The following is a 24,186-nucleotide window of genomic DNA, read 5'->3' as shown; positions in this document are numbered from 1 at the left end:
AGGTGCACTGACCTATAAAGAAGAAATCTGTTGTGCTGAAGATACCAGTCTTCTTACTACATACATTAACTCGGCATGCACAGTTATCACAGAAGGCCAACAATAAAAGTAGTCAATAGATTCAGCTCACCCCAGTAAGACAACTCATGGGGAAGCTGTGCCTCTCTGTAAGAGTCTGTCACAGGTCTGGAGGTGGGCCAGGCACACAAACACAGACTTTTTCTTCTAGTGAACTGATAAGTGGAAGGTGAGAATAGGAGTTTAATTTCCCCTAGGAAGTTGCTGTAGGAAAAGGAGCGGCTATTGTGCTGCCACCAGAGTCTTAAAAAAACAATGAAGTTAACTGGGAAAAACTAACACTTGCATTTAATTGTACCACATATGTTCTGTGCATTTTTAAAATTCATAATGAATACTTCAAGAAAGAGGACATTTAAACTGATTACCATTTACATTCAAATATTAATTCAAAAACTTAAATAAATGGGACTGTTTTAACTTTTCGGTGAATAAATCATATTTTAAATTAATAGAACAGGAAATAGTGTTTTTTAAACCCCATATCATGACAAAGGCCATGAGCAAATTATATTATGAATAAAGGGCTTTGGATTTTTGATGGATTCCAAAAATTAAGGCTATTCCCTTCTAGCACTGATGACGTTACCTAGTTGGCTAATGAAACATTTGTGAGAAAACAACCAAGCTCAGACAGCACTACAGACTCGTAGTTCAACCCTCAGCTACAAATATTCTCTTCTATTCCACATAATGATGGTCTTCTAAATCGGGGGTGTCAAACTGCCGGCCCGTGGGCCAGATGTGTCATGCCAAAAACGTGCCCACCCCATTGCCAGCAATGGAAAAAATGTCACGTCATGACATGTCACATGACATTGCGAGTTTGACCCCCTTGTTCTAAATAAACCACAATTGGTGTAATGGTAAAGTACAATGTTTATATTCAAATGTGTTTTATGTGTTGTACGTGTGACAGAAAGAAAACTGACTCATCTGAGCTGTGATGCTGGAGAAGGCTCCTGTGTTATTTGTTGGACAGCAAAAATGACTAACAAGTACTGGAGAGTATAATACCAGAGGTGTTACTGGAAAGTAAAATCACAAAACTGCTCATTTATTTTGGCCCTGCCATGCATGGGAATTCACTTATGTTTGGAAGAATTAGCAGTAAAAGGAAGAATACAGTGGCAGGACACCATCAAAGATGACACCAGCTCTAGAGCATAGACATAGAGCAACTCAAAGTAGTGCAAGATTGGAAGATGTGGGGAGACCTGACCCACAGAATGACACAACTGAATGGATGTTCTTCTTCTTCTTCTTCTTCTTCTTCTTCTTCTTCTTCTTCTTCTTCTTCTTCTTCTTCTTCTTCTTCTTCTTCTTCTTCTTCTTCTTCCTCCTCCTCCTCCTCCTCCTCCTCCTCCTCCTCCTCCTCCTCCTCCTCCTCCTCCTCCTCTTCTTCTCTTTCTTCCTCAGGTGCATCTATCTATCTATCTGGTGACATCCATTTTAAGTAATTATGACTAAAACAAAGTGTTTATCTGTAGAAGCAGCAGCAAATAAATGTATTCCAGTTCTTTCAGGTCTGAACACATCTCTTGGATCAGTATGATCCACATGCTATTTCTGCAGGCTTTTATAGATGTACAGGTAGTTCTCATTTTCTGTTGCTGAACAAGACAATTGTTAAGTGAGTTTTGCCCCATTTTACAACCTTTCTTGATACAATTGTTAAGTGAATCACTGCAGTTAGTAACAATCAATTAAATTAGAATCTGGCTTCCAGAATGAGTTTGCTTGTCAAAAGGTCACAAAAGGTGATCACGTGACCCTGGGACACTGCAACCGTCATAAATACGAGTCAGTTGCCAAACGTCCGAATTTTGATCACGTGACCATGGGGCGATGCTGCAATGTTCGTAAGAAAAATGGTCAGAAATGGTCAGAAATCACTTTTTCCAGTGCTGTTGTAACTTCAAACAGCCACTAAATAAATGGTTGTAAGTCGAGGATCACTTGTATAAGAGACAAATCTGATGAAACAAAGAAGCTTCTGAGCAATATGCTGAAAGTAAATGTCAAAGGTTGATAAAATTGGATTGTTTTAATGCCCATCTCCTCTTTTGTCTACACCAGTGTCTGCCAACCTTGGTGGCTTGAAATGTGTGGACTTCAACTCCCAGAATTCCCCAGCCAACATTGCAAAAATTTGCAGAAAGCAAGAGGAGCTGAGTATGCAGCAACTAGGAAACAAACATGACATTGCTGGAACCACAACTATTTCTTACAGTTATTTGCTATAACTAAGTACAAAATACACATTTTGGAAAATCATTTAAAGCTGAAGGTGATAAAAAAATACACAAATGTATGCACATTATCTCAGGAAATAGTTGTTTCCATGGCAAAGCTGAGATTCTACATATCTCTTATTTTATTTTTAAATAATCACATTCCAAATTCAGAACTCTGAGAAATAAGAACAGATTTGTTTCGAACGCTAAAACTCCGGTGAACTTATAGTCTTGATATAAACTCCAACCTTGCTGATTTCTCAGTCTCAACCCCCACTTAGACTGCTTTATCAACTGCATAATCCTAGGGATAGTGATTTTGTTGTTGTTAGTGCTACGCTATCAAGATTCATAAATCTTTTAAAGAGCACTCTTCCTATCGCTATTCCACTTCTTATACGCTATTAATTGTGTCTGCAAACAAGAGAATAATTTCATTTGTCCTGAGCACTAAAGTAGCTTTGTCAATATAGTTATTCTTTTTAATATTAGGGAGACTTTTAATCTTGCATTTTCTTTTAGCAAAACCATCCAAGGCAATGTACATAAGATAATACTTTTTTTAAAAAAATCAACAATTATTTTTTTCTCTAACAGTCAGTCAGGAACGATCAGCCTTTAAATTTCATACCTATTTCCCCAAAGTTAAAACACTGCAACAAGAACATCTTAAAAATAAAACCAGGGAAGAATCCAGGCCAATATCTTTGGAGAAAGCTGTTCCATGTAGCAGCCACTATTGTATTGGAGAGTATTTTCTCATGACCCTCAAAACCCCACCCCAACTATTTGTGGCAGGATACACAAACATTCCTTAGAAAGATGGGACTGGTCATATAGGATGGGGTCATTAAACCTTTCTGAGTTGGTCAGTAGATTTGTCATTCTGAGAACAGTCCAGATTAAAAAAAAGTGGTGGCTGATCTAAAAATCATGAAAAGGCTTTATGATTGAATGGAAAATTAAACCTGGGTCCAAGTGTAGATCTTAATTACTATGCTGCCTCTGTATATTGGACAATCTTGTTAAATGGCTGTGATGAAAGGGACTATCTATTAATAATGTGATTGCCAGGAAGGACATAACCAATAATGGTTCCTTCTTACCCAGGATTTATTTTTTCCTCTATGGGCAAGTGATTTCACTGTTTCTTTTATTTATATGTGTGTGCATCATGCATGCAAACATTATGTATTGCCTCCACATCCTACTGTGCTACCATTTTTGGATGTTAGTAGTGGTGGTATAGTGCTAGAAACGGAATGCCACAGTTGGGAATATTAACAAAAATATAGTTGGACTATATAACCTTGTGCCAAAATGAAGCACATGGATAATTTATCAATTTTTGCTAATCCAATGATTTAATTCAGACATGTCAAACACAAGGCCCGGGGGCCGGATGCGGCCCGCGAAATGGTTTCATGTGGCCCGCAAAGCCATCCTGGAAACAGTGAGGGAACGGCCCCCACTGCCTTGGCCCTTGCCCAGAGACCCTCCTCCTGCCAGAGACCCTCAGATCTGTCCCACTCCTGCCCAGGCCCCCATAGGCACCCTTGATGTGAACGATGTACAGCTGATGGGCCATGCCCATCCAGTAGGCCATATGCACTCTAGCCACGCCCACCCAGTAGGCCATGCCCACCCTGGCCATACCCACCCGGCCCCCTGAGGGCAACCACAATGCTGATGTGGCCCTCAATGAAATTGAGTTTGACACCCCTGATTAATTCCTAACAGTCTTTATATAACCCAAATGATACCTGTATGCAGTGGTGGGATTCAATTATGGGAACAACCGGTTCTCTGTGTGGATGCCACCTCCGGAAGTCCATTCTGGGCCTGGGCAATAAAAAATTAGCTGCCGTTTCTGCCGAAGTGGTGCGAACCGGCTGAATCCCACCACTGCCTGTATCAACAGATGAAAGGATTGAAATTTATATTACGCTATAAATCTTAAAGGGATTTTTTAAAATAAAAATGATGTACTGTTGATTTGTTATCAGAGAAATGGTCTAGATTAGAAAGTACAAGGCAATTCAAATTCATATTAGAAATGTCAACAATAATTAGATAAATTTTATCATGCTTGATATGTGAAAAAGCTAGAAAATTTTGGATTCAAATATATTCACTGGTTCAGAGGACTCTAAAGATTAATATACAGTTGGGATCAGAGATTTTTCCTTTGGGATTGATGGACAAACAGTTGGAAAAAAGGCCTTGGAAGAGGTCTATACAAATATCAACTAAAAGAAACTCAATAGTCTGGAAAGTATCATACAATATCTGTAAATCCACAAATAAGCGTGCGCACGCACACACACACACAAACCCTGCTTAGGACCATCCAATACAGACTACAGCCATGGAGACGCCAGATGTTTTTATTTATTTTATTTATTTATTTTAATTCCATTTATATCCCGCCCTTCTCCGAAGACTCAGGGCGGCTTACAAGCTTAGCAGTAGCCTTCATTCTATGTATATGCCTGCTTGTTAGGGCTTTCACACACACCCCAAGCGGCCTTATTACAAAGTCAGCTTAATTCAAGTTATGCTATAAATACGATGGGGAGACCAGTAAGCCATAGCATCACTTTCTGCTCCAGATAAAGAGGACTCAAAGCACAACAGCATTAACTCACCAAGACTATCTGCTCTTCAGAGTAATCCAGACAAGACACACAAACCATGCAGCTAACACTTATTGTAAGTGTATAGTAGCAGAATCCTGTAAGTTTGCAAATATTTCTCCCCTGATTTAATTTTCCTTTCCAATATCTCCTTTCCCTCTCCCTCCTGTCTCCTCCTGTCATTCTCACATCCATTACAGACACATCCAGCCAAGGAGTAAAATTTATGTGATCATCACAAGCATCATCTGTAAATCTGCAATTCCCAAATGGTGTGCTGCAGTATCCTGGAATGTTGTGGCAAATTCACAGGATTTCCACAGGGTATTTTAACTTTGAACCTGTTTAATAGATGCAACTGTTAGATATTTAGATATTTTTTATTTTTATTTATGTAATTTATATGGCCTCCCATCTGAAGCAAGTGACTTCACAAAACTAAACAATACAGTTCTTTTGGCCTAGGCACACAATTAAAAAATTATGTCACCAAGGAAACCAAGAAAGTTTAGGAACTTTTGAGGTAGACAACTGAATTAAACGTCTTAATAATCATGATCATCATAATTAAAAAACAGGACCCACTTTCAGCATTTTATCATTCAGCGTATTTTTTAGAAACCTCTGTACATCAACCTAGTGACCAAGAGAAGCTACTTTCTGAAGCAGCAATAGTACAAAGATGTGGATAGCTAGCACAGAAGGAAAATAAAAATCCAAATAAACTCATTTCCAGAACTCGGAAAAAATTACTATCAGCAAGATGTTACACTTGAATAATTTAATTTCCTCCTACTAAAATCCCTACAACAGGGGTTCCCAACTGGGGTGCTTGCACCTCCTGGGGGTGCGAGATGATATTCCAGGGGGGGCAAAAACTTGGGTTTTCAAAATTATAGTGTGTATTGCATAATTCGTTGTCGTTATTTTGAATTTTTGTAAGGGGTACGAGAATATATCAGAAGTGTTCTAGGGGTGCAGGATATAGAAAAGGTTGGGAGCCGCTGCCCTATAATTTCAGATTCATTTGAAATTACAATAAAAAAAATACCCTGAACACCTCTTTGTAAAAGCTAAAAGGTCCAAATGGCATGTACTATTTAGTTGAATGGATTTCTGTCTGAAGAATATCACATTTTCTTCAACCAAGCATTAGATTAGGATTCTTTGTAAAAAATAAGCTATGAACTACAACAGTTATAATCACAATTCATACAGAAAAAAAACTGGACAGCTCTCCACCAACCTTTTGACACCCTTTCATTAGTTACATGCATGTAACTTACACAATACCTGGCATTCTTAGGGATTTGGCATAATGATGGGATCAATCGACTTTTCATTCTGCTAATGCTTGTAGAGGGCACATAGAGAATGGCCTTAAAGGTCAGCAAGAAAAGCTGTTAGCAAAGAAGTGGTCAGATAAGCAGGGCTTAAGCCCTCTCCAGGAAATTAATTTGAGAAAAGCTCTCAGACAAGGCCTCTCTACCTAGTTCACACAAAGATAAAGTGAAGAAAAAGAGACTCATTTGAACTTGCAACATTCAGTTACTATCTATCTAGTAGTCCTGACCTATGTAGGATTGGCTTGTAGCTAGAGCTGTCAATGCTTCAGTGTGCAATGTCAGGCTGCTCTTGTGAGAGGAGAAGCAGCCACACCTTACTAGCTGTTCAAACTCAGAATTAATCCAACTCACATGGCTATAATTGAAAGATTTGAACTAGCAGTGGTAGGACAGCATGGACCAATGATTTAGAACAGGCTCCTTCTTCTAGCCATGGCTTTTATCTTAAAGGTAGCAAACAAGGAAATAAATACAAAGTTGTTGTTGTCGTTAGTTGTGAAGTCGTATCCGACCCATCGTGACCCTATGGACAACGTTCCTCCAGGCCTTCCTGTCCTCTACCATCTTCTGGAGTCCATTTAGGCTCACGCCTACTGCTTCAGTGACTCCATCCAGCCACCTCATTCTCTGCCGTCCCCTTCTTCTCTTGCCCTCAACCTTTCCCAGCATTAGGCTCTTCTCCAGTGAGTCCTTCCTTCTCATGCAAAGAAATAACATATAACATATACTATATAGATAATTTTTAATCCAAGAGATACATTTGGGGGGAAATGATGTTTGACAGTAAATCCGTTCAAGCTCTAAGATTCCTATCACCATCCTGCACTATGAAAGAATTCCATGCACTACTTTCGAATCTTTCAGAGCTGGTTGAAATGTTTCTGGTTCTAATAACTATAAATACATGACTCCCCCCCCCCGAACCAAACAATTGCCATAAAGGTGCCAGACCACCTGTCAATTTTGAAGCAATAAAAATACAATCTCCAGATAGAGTTTACCAACAGTTTTCCGTGTGGTGTGACACACCACAGGGAATGTGATGTTAAGCAGCCATAATTTTACTGCAGAAAAACAGAAGGCAAGGCACTGCTCAGGAACAGTCAGCTATGAAATACAGAAGGAGATAAAAAAGGCTTCAGCTTCTCCGAGAGAAATTTATATGAAAAAGAACTTAGCAGATATAACTGGTTCATACGCATACGTGTGCACACGCTGCAACCTAAGTATTTTCAATTCAGTGTCACAACTTCTGTCGCACTGGTGCCAAGGCAGGGACAGATTACCATACACAACTCCTTTTTAAATTCCCTTTTTATAACCCTGTAATCCCTCAATTTGGGGTAGGGTCACCATCTTAAAGTTACTAATTATAATCAGAGATAACTACAGAATCTAATGTATTTAAATATGTGCCACTACTTGGCATCCTTCTTTTCGGCTTCAAGATAATGTATCAAACACCTGCTGTCAAATTAATTCAGGCACTGCTCACGAAACTTAAAAGCTAAATACATGTTAATAAATAATATATATGTGATAAAATATTTAGAAGGCAAAGTTGATATTTACATGAAGACAAGCTAATTTGTAGAAAGTGGGTTTTTTTCAACTTTGTCCATTGAATTTTTCATAGAAAAGTAATCAATAGAGGCAAATACAAGGACAAAGAACTAACAAGCCCAGTGAGCTAAGATAAATCATCAATCTTATACAATCCTTATAGAATCAATTCTCTTACAAAAGAATTTAAGAGAAAATGTATCATATGCCGAGTCATTACTTTCAAATACCTCGAATTATAATGAAGAAAGGTGGACTAATATGTATTATTTCAACAAAAAGATCAATTTCTATAGAATAACTCCACATAAATAATCAAGAATTCACGATTGTCCATGCAATTAAAAAGCAGGAAATATTCAATTCTTATATCAGCTTTCCTAAACTATCTAAATGGTTGGCCCTACATATACCATCATACCAACTTGAATGCCCAACGGGGATTGAGTATTATATAAGTTGCTATCCAATAAAACAGACATGTCAAACACAAGGCCCGGGGGCCGGATCCGGCCCGCGAAGTGGTTTCATGCGGCCCGTGAAGCCATCCTGGAAACAGTGAGGGAACGGCCCCCACTGCCTTGGCCCCGGCCCAGAGACCCTCCTTCTGCCACAGACCCTCAGATCTGTCCCACTCCTGCCCAGGTCCACATAGGCATCCTTGATGTGAACGATGTAGAGCTGGCCACGCCCACCCAGTAGGCCATACGCACTTTAGCCACGCCCACCCAGTAGGCCACGCCCACCCTGGCCATACCCACCCGGCCCCTTGAGGGCAACCGCAATGCTGATGCGGCCCTCAATGAAATCGAGTTTGATACCCCTGCAATAAAAGCTAGTGAGACCAGCTACATGTTAAATTTCGACTAAGGACACCTGGGTTCAAATTCTTCCATTATTCATGAAATTTATTATTTTTATTATTCGTTATTACTATTCATTTATTATTCCCTTATTCTAAATTTTGCATACTGAGACTGATAAAGTTTGGCCATGACATTTTTCCTTTGTTCTTAAAATGTAAAGCAATCTCCTATTCTACAGGATCAATTCTCAAGACTAATCTCTTGAGCCTGAATAGGGTGAAGAAATATAGTGCCTCTAGTAAAACCATGGTTAAGGCAAGGAAACAAGTACAAACAAAAGAGTTATACATCCTCTTCCTCATTACTGTATATAAACACAGATGTATGCTGATATTTGGTATAATAATAGATTTGTTCACATACAGAATTCCTGTGTAAATCATTCTTTCCTTATACTTTTTATTGCAAAATTTTTTTAGATGAGTAAAAGAAAATGGAAAAAAAATATAAAACAGAAGGAAAAGGAAAAAGATGAAAGAAAATGCAGAAAAGAAAAAAAGAAAGAAAAAGATCCTATAAAACCAGGGGTGTCAAACTGTCGGCCCACGGGCCGGATGCATCACGCAGAAGCCGCACCCACCCCATTGCCGGCAATGGCAAAACAGTCCTGATACGTTGTGCAACATAATGTGACGTCGTGAGTTTGACATGTCTACTATAAAGAAAGGACGACTTCCAGTCTTCTTTACAGTAGTCATGAGCAACTTTTATTTTCTCTCCTCCTCTTTTAGCTTTCATACGCTTTTCTTCTCTTCCTATACTGTATTCAATCCTTTTTTAATTAAGAAAAGCAAAAATCACCCAAGACATTTTAACTATTTTCAGGAAGAAAAGTCATATAAGATTTTCAACATTTACAAAAGTACTTATTTTACCCCTGATCAAACAAAACAATTTTGTGTTCTTTCCTTGTAAAGTATCTTCCAACAGAAGCTTCTTTGGGTGGAATTAACTCAGTGTTGAATTCTATAACTTGATCTCTTGTCATCTTCCAGACCGAGGGCATAGATATTTTGCTTGAAACATGTTTATGCCGGTTCTGTCCACCCTGTTTTTGTATCCACATCTTCCCCTTCCCATCCCATACACTGTTAGAACATTGATCCTCTTCATAGTGCCTTTCCCAGATTGTTCCAAAATTCTCTCGGTCTCCAATGAACTTCTTCTTCTCTTGAGCCCAATGATGGCAGTTCATTTATTTCTCAGGTTATTATTGTTTGGGATCTCACAATTTTTCTTACATTTGCTTTCCATTCTTTTCTTGAAGCATTCATGACTTGTATACCACACGTTCTATGATATATATTTAAATACATAATTATTATACTTAAATTCTTTTATCAGAATTTGTGTCCTCACATCCTATTTTAAAAGGTTCTTGATCAGTTATTTTTATTTCCATAAAAAATTACTTCCCTTTTACTTTTCTGAATAGCCTTTCAGAATAAGAAGTGACACGTTTATAAACATTATTCTTGCGATAAACAATTTCATGCATAATTTTTACCAGTGTATTCATTTATTTCACCTCTACTGGGATTCTTCTGGATTTCTTGTCTCTTTCCAAATATATATATATATATATTCAAGCTAAAATTTTGTGGCACTAGTTTCAGATTATCTTCAAGTATTCCCCTATTCCACCATAGTCCCTCATCCTGAATCTCATGCAAACCAAATAAAAATCAAGATGGTTTATAAGCTGAGCAAATTTTGAAGTGTTTATATCTGTTTTATGACTACTTACTGTAAAATATTTGATGTCATTGATTTAAACATGGTAAACAATTAGATTTCATTCCTGTTTTATCTATGTTTCTCTGATTTTAAGAAAAATAATAAATTTCCTATTATTTAAAATGGCAATTAGTTGGCTGAAATCCCATGTAACAGAATTTTCATTATTTTCTCTCTGGAACAGTAAGGTGCAAATTTCAGAAACTATGTAGCTCAGCTATGGATCAATAAATCAGTCTGTTCTTGGTCTGTCAGTTTCACATTCAGGCCATAATAAGTTCAGTTTTAGTAGCCCACTGAATTTTTAAAAAGCCTCACAAAATATTTGCAATTACTTCCATGACATTTTCCATAATACGTTTTAAATCCTCACTTATTATTTAACTATTGAATAATAAGCTATTCCTCACTTATTAATCAGCTATTGAAGCACTAACTGTATTTGAAAATTCAGAGGAATACACAAGCTAAATCATAACTATGCTATGGTCTACCTATTATCAGATAAATGCAAATAAGCTCAGGTTGCATAAAAACGTGGATCAAAATTATCTCCCACTCTTAATCTTATTAAAAAACCCAGGTTCGTTTAGTCATATCACTTTATCTTTCACATGGCTGCTGCTTAATCCATTATAGAATCACATCTCCATAAAGAATAATGTATTCTTGACTCTCTCACTGGAGAGAAATTCAAGCTACACTGAATTAACATGATGATGCTTAAGACATAAATGATAAGCTGCTAATTTCAAGTAGTCCTGATCCATATATATATATATATATATATATATATATATATATATATATATATATATATATATGCAAATTATTCAAATTGCTAATAAAGAATTTGGGAGGCTAAGATGATCATTTCGAACTCTTTATGTTCTCATCAGTTAGTCTTACCCTTTATCTGAGATTCGAACCCGGGCTGATTATATATCAGGCAGTGTTTTAACCTCCTGAGCCACGGGTTCCTTCTCTCTTATATTAGCTGGAAGGCAAGGCAAATGTATGTTTAAGTATTTTGTCAAGGCTTTTTGAATGGACCTTGCTAATTAACTCTTTCATTCCTGTTTTGGCCCGGCTCAGGGCTTATCCACAGGAACTAGTCAACTTATGACAGCTCATTATTTGTGCAAATTATTCAAATTGCTAATAAAGAATTTGGGAGGCTAAGATGATCATTTCAAACTCTTTATGTTCTCATCAGTTAGTCATACCCTTTATCTGAGATTCGAACCCGGGCTGATTATATATCAGGCAGTGTTTTAACCTCCTGAGCCACGGGTTCCTTCTCTCTTATATTAGCTGGAAGGCAAGGCAAATGTATGTTTAAGTATTTTGTCAAGGCTTTTTGAATGGACCTTGCTAATTAACTCTTTCATTCCTGTTTTGGCCCGGCTCAGGGCTTATCCACAGGAACTAGTCAACTTATGACAGCTCATTATTTGTGCAAATTATTCAAATTGCTAATAAAGAATTTGGGAGGCTAAGATGATCATTTCGAACTCTTTATGTTCTCATCAGTTAGTCATACCCTTTATCTGAGATTCGAACCCGGGCTGATTATATATCGAATCTCAGATAAAGGGTATGACTAACTGATGAGAACATAAAGAGTTCGAAATGATCATCTTAGCCTCCCATATTCTCCCAAATATTACCTTCAGGGCTTTTTTTCTCATAGAACGCTCAGAACGGAGTTCCGGCACCTTTTTTGGATGGAACCTTGTAGGGTAGGCAAGGTGGGTTGTATGACATGTGTGAGTTCTGGCACCTTTTTCTTTTACAAAAAAGCACTGATTACCTTACAAACTAAAGACCACTTTTAAGCAGCATACAGAATATACTGCAAAGCCACCACTTATCCTTAAAAGGATAACACAAAGTGATATAACATTTGAAGATTTAAGAGAAAAGGAGTCAGCAAAGTACACTCTGATTAGGAAGGGGAAAAAACTCACCTTTCTTTATGATTAAAAATTATAGGCAATGTCACAAGCCAACACTTCTTTTGTAAATTAAACCATAAATTAAACCACCAAAGATGCAGTCACAGATCACTAGATATCTACACTCCTGGCTGGATGTGTCATACATGGCATTATTTGAACCAATTCCCAATGAAAGCAGAAAATGGAGTTGCTCAACAGCACATTCAAACACTAGCATTTGCACTAATGTAGAAGTGCAAATGACATCTAGATATATACTGAATACATATGTGCACCTACACAGACAAAATGCAAAAAAATAAAATAAATCCAAAACTCTCTTCTGCTTAAATTTTGGTCCCTGGGCCTACAGATCACAGACATCTTGTACAAGTAAGAATAAAATATTTTCCTTTCTGTGATTACAGGGTAATTGTGAAAGACAATCAAGTGGCCATATGCCAAAGGAGCTGCTTTCATATTCGCTTTAAAGTAGAATTGCAGCTGCTCTCCTGGAGCAATTAAATCGCATAGTGGGGAAGGAAGAGCAACTGGAGGGCTAATTCACACCTCCCAAGAGGCAAGGAAGCTGCTTCATTAAGCACACAATGGTCAAGACCTTTCCCCAGCAGCGCAATCCATAAATAACAAGTGACACCATGTGTCTAGCCTAATCCCCTGAGAAAAGGGGAGTCTGCCAGACTTAAAGGAAAAGCTAAGGAGAAAAGGGGAGTCTGCCAGACTTAAAGGAAAAGCTAAGGCATCAAAGGGAAGGCACCTCACCTGCTACCTGGGGAAAAATCCTTGGGGATTTTTTTTAAAAAAATCAACGTGCTACTAAAATTGAATGAATTTATTATAGCCCCCCCCCCAATGTGAAACTTAACAGGCCAGGAACAGACCCGATTTGTTGATCCACAGCCGAGCTACATACTGTGGTTTCCGAAATTTGCAGGTTACCGTTCCAGGGAGAAAAATAATGAAAATCCTGTTATATGATTATAGGAATATAGCCAGCCGTACCAACAGGCTGAAAAATAAGCTTTGATCCGTGGGCTGTTAGGCTTTTAAATGGGACATAATCTTATGCAGAATTGACTTGGGAGGCCGGTGTGTGTTGTAGTTGGTTCACATAGTGTGGTGGGATGGAGGGTTTGTTGTCACTGTGTGTTGGGGGGGAGAGAGCAGGGGGGGGGAGAGGCTCAGCTAATCTCAATGTACACATGTTGTACTTTGACAATAACGGTTTATTATTATTATTATTATTATTATTATTATTATTATTATTATTATTATTAATTTATTAATTTAATTTATATACCGCCCTTCTCCCTAGGGACTCAGGGCGGTGAACAGGGCAATACATAAAAAACTAGATACAAAAATTAAGATTATTAAAACATAATTAAACAATGCCCATAAAATTAATACAAATTTAAGATTAAAATTCATTAATTAAAAATCCCATGATAACTCAGGCACAAATTGAGGGGATGGAAGCAAGCTAAAAGGAGGGGAGGGTTCAACCTAGAAGAAATAAAAGTTAAGGTGGTGGAGAAAGAAGAGGCAGATCACATTCTCCATTGGGGACCAGAGAGGTTTATGCTACTACACCAGGGGTAGGCAACCTCGGCTCTTTTATGCCTCGTGGACTTCAACTCCCAGAATTCCTGAGTCAGCAGAGCTGACTCAGGAATTCTGGGAGTTGAAGTCCACGAGTCATAAAAGAGCCGAGGTTGCCTACCCCTGTACTACATACACCATTACAATCCTCCCACGGGAGGAAGCCAACCTCATTTCCCTACAGAGGGGAAACCAACCTTTCGCCCTCCCCCCCTCATTAACCATCGAGGAACCTTTTGATGAAGATCGCTCTTCTCGAGCTCGATTGCTTTTCTTTTTTTTTCTTTTTAACCGAGGTGGGGGAAAGAAAGAATCCATTCTAGCATCCTGGCTTTTACCCGTCCACCTGAAGGCGAGTCAAGTGAGACGGCTCCGATTGGCAAAAGCGAGGGAGAGAAAAGGACGCGACGGGGAAAGGCAGCGGGGAGGGAGGGAGGGGGGGCGAGGTGGCGGCCAAGTGGGTGAGAAAACAAGGAGGCCGTTTACATCCTTGCTGGTGGGGGGGAGGAGGAGGGAGGCGGCCAAGAGCACGTCGGCGCAGCGGGGCCCGCCCGAGGAACGACTAGATGCTCTCTTCCTCCAGGGCGAGCCCTCGCGGGTCCAGCCTTCCAAGCGCCAGGCAGAAATCCGCCATCCCCAGAGGAAAGCCAGCCAAGTCCTACCGCAGGCGGAGCGGGCGGGGGGAGGGGGAAGGAAAAAAAAAAGGAGGAAAAAATAAGGGAGCGCGAAGTGCTCCCCGCCGAGGAATAAAATGAAGAGAGAAGGACGGACGGAAGGAAGCCGATGCAAAGGAAAGGGGATGGCTGGTGGTTCTCCGGGTGACTGAAAGCAGGGAGGGAGGGAGGAGAGGCATCCCTCGCAACCAACCAACCAACCAACCTACCTACCTACCTACCTACACACACACACACACACACACACACACACACACACACACAGAGGCGTCGAAAGATGCCAGGGGACGCCGAGGATGCCGTTCAAAGCCCGGCGTTTGGGTCGCCGGCAGAAACCCTTTGCAAATCGAGGGCACCTACCCGGAGCAGCCATGGAGGAAGAGGGTGTCGACAAGCCGGCTCGCTGCTGCTGTTGCTGCTGCTGCTGCTGAGGCCGCCTGGTGAAGCCGACGGCGCCGGTGGCGGCGGCTGCTGCTGCTGCTGCGGAGCCCGGGCGGCTCTTCAGCAACAAGAAGAGGAAAAGCGACGCGGCGGCCAATCCCAGCAGCGTGGAAGCCGGCGGACGCCCGCGAATCCCAGGCATGGCGACCAGCCGGAAAGCAGCGGAGGCATATTGCGGGCGAGGAAAGAGCGGCCAAACGGCGGGAGCGCAGACCACCCCGGCCGGCCGCAGCTCGGCCGCTGCGACGCCAAGGAGAAGCTCTTGACTCCCCGGCACGCGCCTCCGCGCTGAGGGGCAGGAGGCGGCTCTCCTCGCAACCACGTGACCGAGAGGGAGGCGGCAGAGGGAAGGCGATTCGGCCCCCCCCGCACCCCCTCCCCGAGGTCTTGTTTATCGACCCTCACACCAGTGCGTACAGTTGGGATGGGGGGAGGTACCCCGAGGCCACCTGGTGCCTTTCCAGATGGTTTGCAAGTCAACACCTTGCACAGTTCCAGACAAGGCCAGAGACTGGAAGTTTAAAGCAGGGGTCTTCAAACTTGGCCCTTTTATGACTTGTGGACTTCAACTCCCAGAATTCCTCAGCCAGCGTATGCTGGCTGAGGAATTCTGGGAGTTGAAGTCCACAAGTCATAAAAGGGCCAAGTTTGAAGACCCCCTGCTTTAAAGTGTCTGGAAGCCCCATTTAGATTTGGGGAGGGAGGGAGGGGGTGCCTGTCTGCTGTATTTGAGGCAGCCTGCTGTCATTTCTCTTGGCAAAGATCTTGTCCAGAAATGGCATCTGGGTGCCCCTCCCCCGGCCAAGATGCATACGTGCCTAAAGCGAGTAAGGTTTGGGGGTATCAAAAGATCAAGATGGAACATACTGACATACTGAGCTCTCTGGCCGGCTCTTCGAGCTCTCTGGCCCAGGCTGAGAATATTTTTAATTTTAATTTTAATTTTAACTGGGTTTTAATTCTCTCAGGGTTCTATTTAATCTCTTTTAATTTGTTTTAACGTTTGTATTGACTGTTTTTTAAATGCCCTGTAAACCGCCCTGAGTCCTTCGGGAAAGGGCGGTATATAAATCTAAATAAAATTAAAATTAAATTAAAATTAAAAATTATCATTTTAACAGGAAATTCCCCTGGAATTGTAGCAGTAGCAATAGTGCTTAGACTTAGATACCAGCTTCACAGTGCTTTACAGCCCTCTTTAAGCGCTTTACAGAGTCGGCCTATGGCCCCCAACAATCGTGAGTCCTCATTTTACTGATCCTGGAAGGATGGAAGGCTGAGTCAACCTTGAGTGGGTGAGAATCAAACTAGTGGCAGTCAGCAGAATTAGGCTGCAATACTGCATTCTAACCACTGCGCCACCATGGCTCTTAAAATCAAATAATAGATTATGTCTGTCCATATGGGTTTTATCCTAACTATTGGATCTAATCATTCTTAGCTCTGACATGATGCAAATACGAGTCCGAGTACGGATCCTGTTAACTGAAGAAGGCATTCACATGAAATCTTCAAATCAAAGGCTGGGTTTGCAAAGAATGAGTCACCACAATCCGACACTTGATGACATCACTATGACACAACCCTGGAGATTCATATGTCCTCTGACTCACAAACATTTACACATTTAAACATCAAGTTTCAGATAACTGGCAGCTGGAAACTTTGGACATCAGTGTGGCATAAAATGTGGATCAGATTCGCCTGAAACCTCTGTGAAAACAGATCACAAATTTTGGCAGTGACCAGCCATCAGATGTACAGATCTGAGAATTCTAACATTGTTATAATGAAAGTGGTTTGATTTGAGGCAAGGATCCTCATAGATCAGGGGTGTCAAACTCACCATATCCCGTGACGTGTTGTGATGTATTGCAACTTCCCCTTGCCAGAGCTGGGGTGGCTCACATGACGCATCCAGCCCATGGGCTGGCAGTTTGACACCCGTCATAGTCCTCACAGGCTGGCTTTCTCAACAGGCATAAAGAGATAAATCATGAGTTGGTAACTTTTGGCTCTACAGTGATACACAATGTTTATTTTATTTTGCATCCACCAGAAACCACAGAAAATTACCATTGCCCTTATGCCAAATCCTTTATCCTCCTCTCTGCAGCTGATATTTCAGGTCTGCTGCCTGCAGTTCCAGAAGCAGGGCACTCATTAATGCCCTATTAATTTGTTCCCTTAGTCTACAGGTCATGAAGATAATGTCTTCAGAACAGTTAGGTCTACAACATTTATCTATTCATGTTATCATAGGTAATCCCTAGCCACATCACCCCAGCCCCAGCTTACTCACTCTAAGCTTTTTAAATATATCTCTGAAGCTTATGCTATATTGTAAGCAGCAAATTTCACTTTAAATATTAAATCCCTGCCCCAGATTCACATTTTTTTGCATTACTAGGACACAAAAAAGCCTTTGGATTTATGATTACATGGAGATTGAACTTGTCCATAACTTAGAAGTTATTGAATTTGGAAACAATGCCATGATTGCAAGAGAAAAATTAGATGTATCAAAACAAATAAAGGTTAAAAAAGCAAAAAAAATGACAAATTAGAGATAAAATATTCTATTGTGACAGTCATCTGAGGATTCTTAATTAAAAGGTAAAATTACTGATCTTAAAAAAAATACAGCTTCTTTTAAAATTAGCAACTTTGCAGAGAAGGGACCAATTTAGCTTCTTGTCTTGTGAATCTACATTTTTTAAAAATCAACATGTATACTTGGGCACAACATTTTATCAAGACTGTATATTTGGACTTTTTAAAAAAGATAAAATCATTTTTTGAAGACTTCTGAACAAATACAGCAGCCTTGGAATAAAAGGGCAAGTACCCAAAAGAGGGAATCAAAAGACAGGGATAAATTAACAATTTCAAACTGAAGAGGTGTTCCACATGACTAATACTAAGCCTGGACTTTTCAGGATGATCTTTAAAAATATATTTTCAAATCAGCTGTAATAAAGAGTGAGCAATGAATTGGGTGTGTTGGCTAATAATCCCATAATGCCCTGGGTAGTAAATAAAATAAGAATTGCAATGAGTTCCTAAAGAAACACTTCAAGCTGGATAAATGGTTGCTTTTAATTTGAAGCAAAATCAAGAAAAAAAGACGTGGTAGATGTATATCATACATATTACAGAAAATGTAGATCATGGATATGCCTTGCCTCCTGCCCTCATAATATTAGAACTCTGACTCATCTATTAAAAACCAATGCAAGCAATTCAGAAGCAGTAGAAGAAAACATTTTACACAATACATTGTTAAGCTGTGAAATCTGCTGCTATCAAGTCAGCAATTTTGGACTAGACAAACATAGAAAGAATCAGGCTGTTTAGAGATGGTTATTTGCTCCAGTATGAATCACAGGCAGCACACTTCATAGGCCAGCTAGTGATATGTGGAAGAGTGGTATTGCTTTCTACTCCAGGGATCCCCAACCCTCAATCCACTGTCCGGGCTACAGCCCAATCAGAACCGGGCCATGGAAGTGGTGGGCACGCACAAAAAGATCCTCTCTCCCCTGCTGCCATCTCGGCCAGTCTGCTGAGCTGGAAACGTTGGAGGATGCTGTTCTACTCCATGCTTGTGAACTTCCTGAATTCCTCCAATTAGACTCTCCATTTACCGTATATGACATGCTAGACCAGGGGTAGGCAACCTCGGCTCTTTTATGACTCATGGACTTCAACTCCCAGAATTCCTGAGCCAGCTTGGCTGGCTCAGGAATTCTGGGAGTTGGAAGTCCATGAGTCATAAAAGAACCGAGGTTGCCTACCCCTGTGCTAGACTGAAACAGACCATTATGCCATGATACAGCCATTTTCAAGGTTAGGTCACTTCCACAAAACGCAGTATGACCTATAGTTGCTTATACCATTATCAATTGTGTCAATTTTTAAACTTTTTGGAAATTTTAATTTCCCATGTTATTTCTCTTTTGACCTTCAAAAGACATAGTTGGAATATCCTTCAGTTTAGGAGCATTTTGAGGCAGATTTTGTGCATTACGGTAGTTAAAAATAGGGCTTTCCCTGAATGTGTGCAACCTTACGATCTTAATGACAGGATATGTCTAGTAATCATATTTCATATGGACCTACTTTTTCTGATAAAAAGCCAATACTACTAGAAAGTAAAGGGTTGTGGAAGATTGCTGTTGTCATGGTCTGAAATGCACACCATGAGGAACTTACACTCCCTTATAATTCATTGGGTTAATGGGACAGCAGGCTGATCCCCCACCAGCAAACTCAAGCAGGCTTTTATTAATCTAATCATCATCATCAGCTGGTGCTGCTGTTGCAGCTGCCCCTGTTGCAAGCTGGCTTTCCTGGAAGCATTAGAGTACAACTTTAAAAAAATAAATCTCTCATCATCACATAAGCTAATATGTGTGCTTGTGGGGGGAAATAGGTGCAGTGATCAATGTTTGCCAAAGAGATTTCCTATTAATTTTAAACCAGTGTTTTGTGTATTTGATTATCCATAGAAAGCATTTAATTTTTGTTTCCAAGAAAGCATAAAAAAAGATATTCCACTGAAATTATTTAGCAAAAAATGACTATGTTGTTATTGCTTGATATAGAATAGCTCTCTTGGAGATCATGTGCATGTGTCCAAGGACATCAAATGTTGTCAACAGGTAGGAAACTCACTATAGCTTGCAGTGTTTGATGCAATCTTGAGTATATATACATGTCCATATACCACAATAATTTTGTTGGTCCTTTAAATGGCACGAGACATATCTTTCTATGGAAAAGGCTACATAGCTACCTGGTTTTTAAGAAGAGATTGGACAACCGTTTGCTTGAGATGGCATAGGGTTTCCTGCTTGAGCAGGGATTTGGACTAGACAGCCTCCAAGGACCCTTCCAGTTCTGTTATTCTGTAAACTAGCAAAAGTTGATTATTTTCTTCCCTGCTACAATGGAGAAAAATATCTAGAGTGGAATGATGAGGATAGTAAAAATTTGTTCACCATTAAACAGCAAGAATGTTATCTGAGTACTGGGTTATCTAAGAAACCAGTTCTGTTACAAACAGAACCAAAAACCTAGACATATAAAATATAATACAGAAATAGACTGTGTATACCCCCCCTTTCTCTGTGTGTGTGTTGGATTTAATTACTGGAGTTTCATTTAATCAAAAACTTTATTAAAAAAATTGAATACATACCAGTACAGAAATAAAGGTATATATGAAAGCTTTTTTAGTTACTAGAGAGGTTTTTAACCAAAATCTTTTTTAAAAAGCTAATCATACATAGTACCAGGGCTTTTTTTCTCATAGAACGCTCACAACGGAGTTCCGGCACCTTTTTTGGATGGAACCTTGTAGGGTAGGCAAGGCGGGTTGTAAGACATGTGTGAGTTCCGGCACCTTTTTCTTTTACAAAAAAAGCACTGCATAGTACAGTATAGAAATAAAATGTAAATATGTATTAGGGCTTTTTTTTAGTTACCTGAGTTTTGGTTTAGGCAAAAACCTTTCTAAGAAACTGAACATATATAATGCAGTACAGAAATTATGTGTGTTTGTGTGTGTGTGTGTGTGTGTGTCAGCACTGGATTTTAAGTCCACACTGCAGCACAGCTCATAGCAGCACAAAAAAGGCACTAAGCACCATCTTTTGTTTCTATGGTTCTGCTGTTAGACAGGATTCAAGGTGCATACTAGGCAGAGACGTCCGAGAGACAGTCCAACGCATAGTGGCAGGGTGTCAGATGCAGACAGGAATAGCATATTGTGAATGGCTCAAATAACCAGCCAGCATTACATATATAGGAACATCTGCACAGAATATGAGCTAGACCAGGGGTAGGCAACCTCGGCTCTTTTATGATTCATGGACTTCAACTCCCAGAATTCCTGAGTCAGCTGGAGGTTGAGCTGTATTAGAACGCTAAGATCCTGTGGGACTTCCAGATCCTGATAGATCCAGACAGGCAAGTACTGGCCAATCAACCAGACATTGTGATAGTAGATAAAGACCAGAAGACAGTGGTGGTGGTGGTGGTGGTGATGGTAGATTTAGCACTGTCAAGTGACAGCACCATCCTGAAAGAGGAAAGAGTATGAGAAGCTGGAGAAGTGCCAGAACCTGAAGATGGAACTGCATAGGATGTGGAAAGTCAAGGCCAAAGTGGTCCCAGTAGTGGTGGCAGCACTAGGCATTGTGACTCCTAAGCTGGGAAAGTGTCTCCCACAGATCCCAGGAATGCCATCAGAGTTCTGTGTCCAGAAGAGTACAGTGCTAGGAAAAGCTACAATACTGTGTGCAGAACCCTCAAAGATTGAAATGGAGGAACACAGATACCAATCGTAAGGGTGAGAAGGGATTTTATCCAGTAACTAAACAAGATTTAATATACACCTATATTCTATTTCTGTATGGTATACTGTATGTTCATTTTTAAAAAAAATGCTTTTGGTGAAACAAAAACCCACATTAAATGAAAACTTCGGGTTTTTCCCCGCGTAGAGTTGAAGGTGTAGGAGCAACGTTTCGACGGAATCCCATCCGTCATCCTCAGGCTGGTGGCTTCAGCTTCCTTCTTCTGGGAGAAGCATGTGGTAGTGGCTGTATGTTCCTCTTTTTTAAACTGCCAGAGGGGGGGTGTTCTGTGGGTGGAGGTGTGCTCTGATTGGGTGGGGGATTAAGTGTGTTCTGATTGGGTGGGAGTGTGTTTTGAATGGTGGGTGTGTTCTGATTGGGTGGGGGGTGTTTTGAGTGGATGGGCTGGTCTCAGCTGCCAGCCTTAGACCTGAGCTGGTGAGTTGTGCTGCTTTTGTTTGGCTTCGTGTTTGTGGTGGTGCTATGTGGGTGTCAGTTTGCTTATTGTGTGGTTTGGAGGGGTTTAAAGTGGCTGATGTTGCAGCTGTAGTTAGGTTTCTGTTTTGTGGTTGTGCGTCATTATCATTGTGGGTTCAGATTTGCTTTTTGAATGGTTGTGTGGTGGTGGTATCATGTGATGTTATCATGAGTTTGGGTCTGGTATCATTCTTGGTGGTTGGGACTCGTCTGTCAATCAAGGCGGGTTTCCAAATGGCTGGTAGGCGAGAGGTATCATCTCATTTGTTCATGCTGTGGGGGCGTTTTTCTATCTCAATGGCTTCTCTGATTATTCTGTTGTTAAAATGTTCAATTTTGGCGATAGTTTTGGTTTTTTTAAAGTCAATTTCATGTCCCGTGGCTTCAAAGTGTTGGACCAGGGATGAAGTTTGTTCTCCCTTTCTGAGTGAGTTTTTGTGTTCTTCAATGCGTGCACTTATTCTTCTGTTGGTCTGTCCGATGTATGTGGTGGGGCAGGTGGTGCATGGGATTTTGTATACTCCTTGGTTTTCTAACCCAATTATGTCTTTGGGGTTTCTTAGGATGGTGGATATTTTTCTGTCTGTGTAGAATGCTGTTTTGATGTTGTGTTTTTGGAGGATCTTGCTGATTCTGTCTGTGGTCCCTTTTAAGTATGGGAGGAGGGCTTTGCCATTTTCTTGTTCTCTGTCTTGGGTTTTTGTGGGTGTCTCTCTTCAGATTAAGTTGGTAATCGTGTTTCTTTGGAATCCATTGGCTGTTAGTACATTAGTGAGAGTGTGTAGTTCGGTTTTTAGGTGTTGTTCGTCAGCTAGGTGTTCTGGAGATGAGTGTCTTGGCTACGGAGTTGATCTGTGCTGGGTGGTGGTGTGAGAGTGCGTTCAGATAGCAGTTTGTGTGTGTTTTTTTATGGTAGATAGTGTGTCCTAGGGAGCCGTTGGATTTCTTGTAGACTAAGACATCAAGGAAGGGAAGTTGATTGTTAGCTTCTGTTTCCATGGTGAATTGTATTTTGGGGTGTAGGCTATTGAGGTGTGTGAGGAAGTCATCCAGTTTTTCTTTGCCGTGTGGCCAGATTACGAAGGTGTCATCTACGTATCTGAGCCAGAGTTTGGGTTTGTGGTTGGATTTTTTTAGAGCGAGGGTTTCAAAGTGTTCCATGTAGAGGTTTGCAATGACAGGTGAAAGGGGTGATCCCATGGGTGCTCCTTCCATTTGTTTGTATCTTTGTCCATTGTAGATGAAGTATGTGTTAGATAGGCAGTGGTTGGTCAGATCTAGGATGTGTTTTGGGGGGTTGTATTTATTTTGGATAGCTGTCAAGGCTTCTTTGATTGGCACTTGGGTGAAGAGGGATACGACATCGAAGCTCACAAGTAGGTCACAGGGCTGTAAGTTTAGTTTACTTATGATCTCTATGAATTGGAATGAGTTTTGTACGTGTGAGGTGATGGAATTTGCGTAAGGCTGTAGTTGTTTGGCAAGAAATTTGGCTAGATTTTGTAGAGGTGAGCCTATGGAGCTGACTATGGGTCTGAGTGGGGTTCCTTCTTTGTGTATCTTGGGCAGACCATAGAGCTTAGGACATCTGGATGATTTTTCTCTGGGAATGATTGTTTTCTGGATCTCTTCACTGATGGGGGTGGCTTTTATTTTGGATTTTGTGGTTTTTTCCAGGTAGGTGGTGGGATCTGTCTTGAGGAGTTTGTATGTGGAGTCTCGGAGTAGGTTGGATAATTTGGTATGGTAGTCAGATGAGTTCATTACCACCGTGGCGTTGCCTTTGTCTGCTGGCAGAATGATTATGCTGGTGTCTTTTTTTTTATTGAAAAGTTTTAACATACATTTTATCTTTAACAATCCCCCCTCCCCCTCCCCTCCCCCTCCCTCCCCACCCCTCTCCCCCTCCCCCGCGACTTCCCAGAGCTAAGTACAAGGTATAAAAACAAAAAAAAAATCATAAACATCCATATGCTAACAACCATAAACTCTAAAATCTATCACTCTCTGGCTCATATAGGATAATACAAACACTATTAATATTAAATATATATAGAGAAAAAAAAGGAAAAAAAAGAAAAAGAAAAGGAAGACTTATTCAAATGCTACATGAAACTTTTTAGTCCTATATTTGTTCTGGATATACTCAATCCATTTTCTCCATTCCATAATATAACGTTCTTGCGAGTGATCTTTCAAATAAGCC

The 24,186-nt window shown here is 40.4% G+C and overlaps 1 protein-coding gene across 1 annotated transcript in view; it reads right to left on the bottom strand.

The window, feature by feature from the left end:
- FAM171B (family with sequence similarity 171 member B) overlaps positions 1 to 15,415 on the bottom strand; it is a 41,775-nt gene extending 26,360 nt beyond the window's left edge. Inside the window, exon 1 of the mRNA XM_083350511.1 lies at positions 15,061 to 15,415. Within this exon, the coding sequence (XP_083206637.1) occupies positions 15,061 to 15,283 (223 nt within the window). The 5' untranslated portion in view covers positions 15,284 to 15,415. The remainder of the gene's footprint in view (positions 1 to 15,060) is intronic.
- Between the last annotated feature and the right edge of the window lie 8,771 nt (positions 15,416 to 24,186).

The sequence above is a fragment of the Vipera ursinii genome (genome assembly GCF_947247035.1).
Source record: "Vipera ursinii genome assembly, chromosome: 1".
Lineage (NCBI taxonomy): Eukaryota > Metazoa > Chordata > Lepidosauria > Squamata > Viperidae > Vipera > Vipera ursinii.
This window is presented reverse-complemented; position numbering and strand designations above follow the sequence as displayed.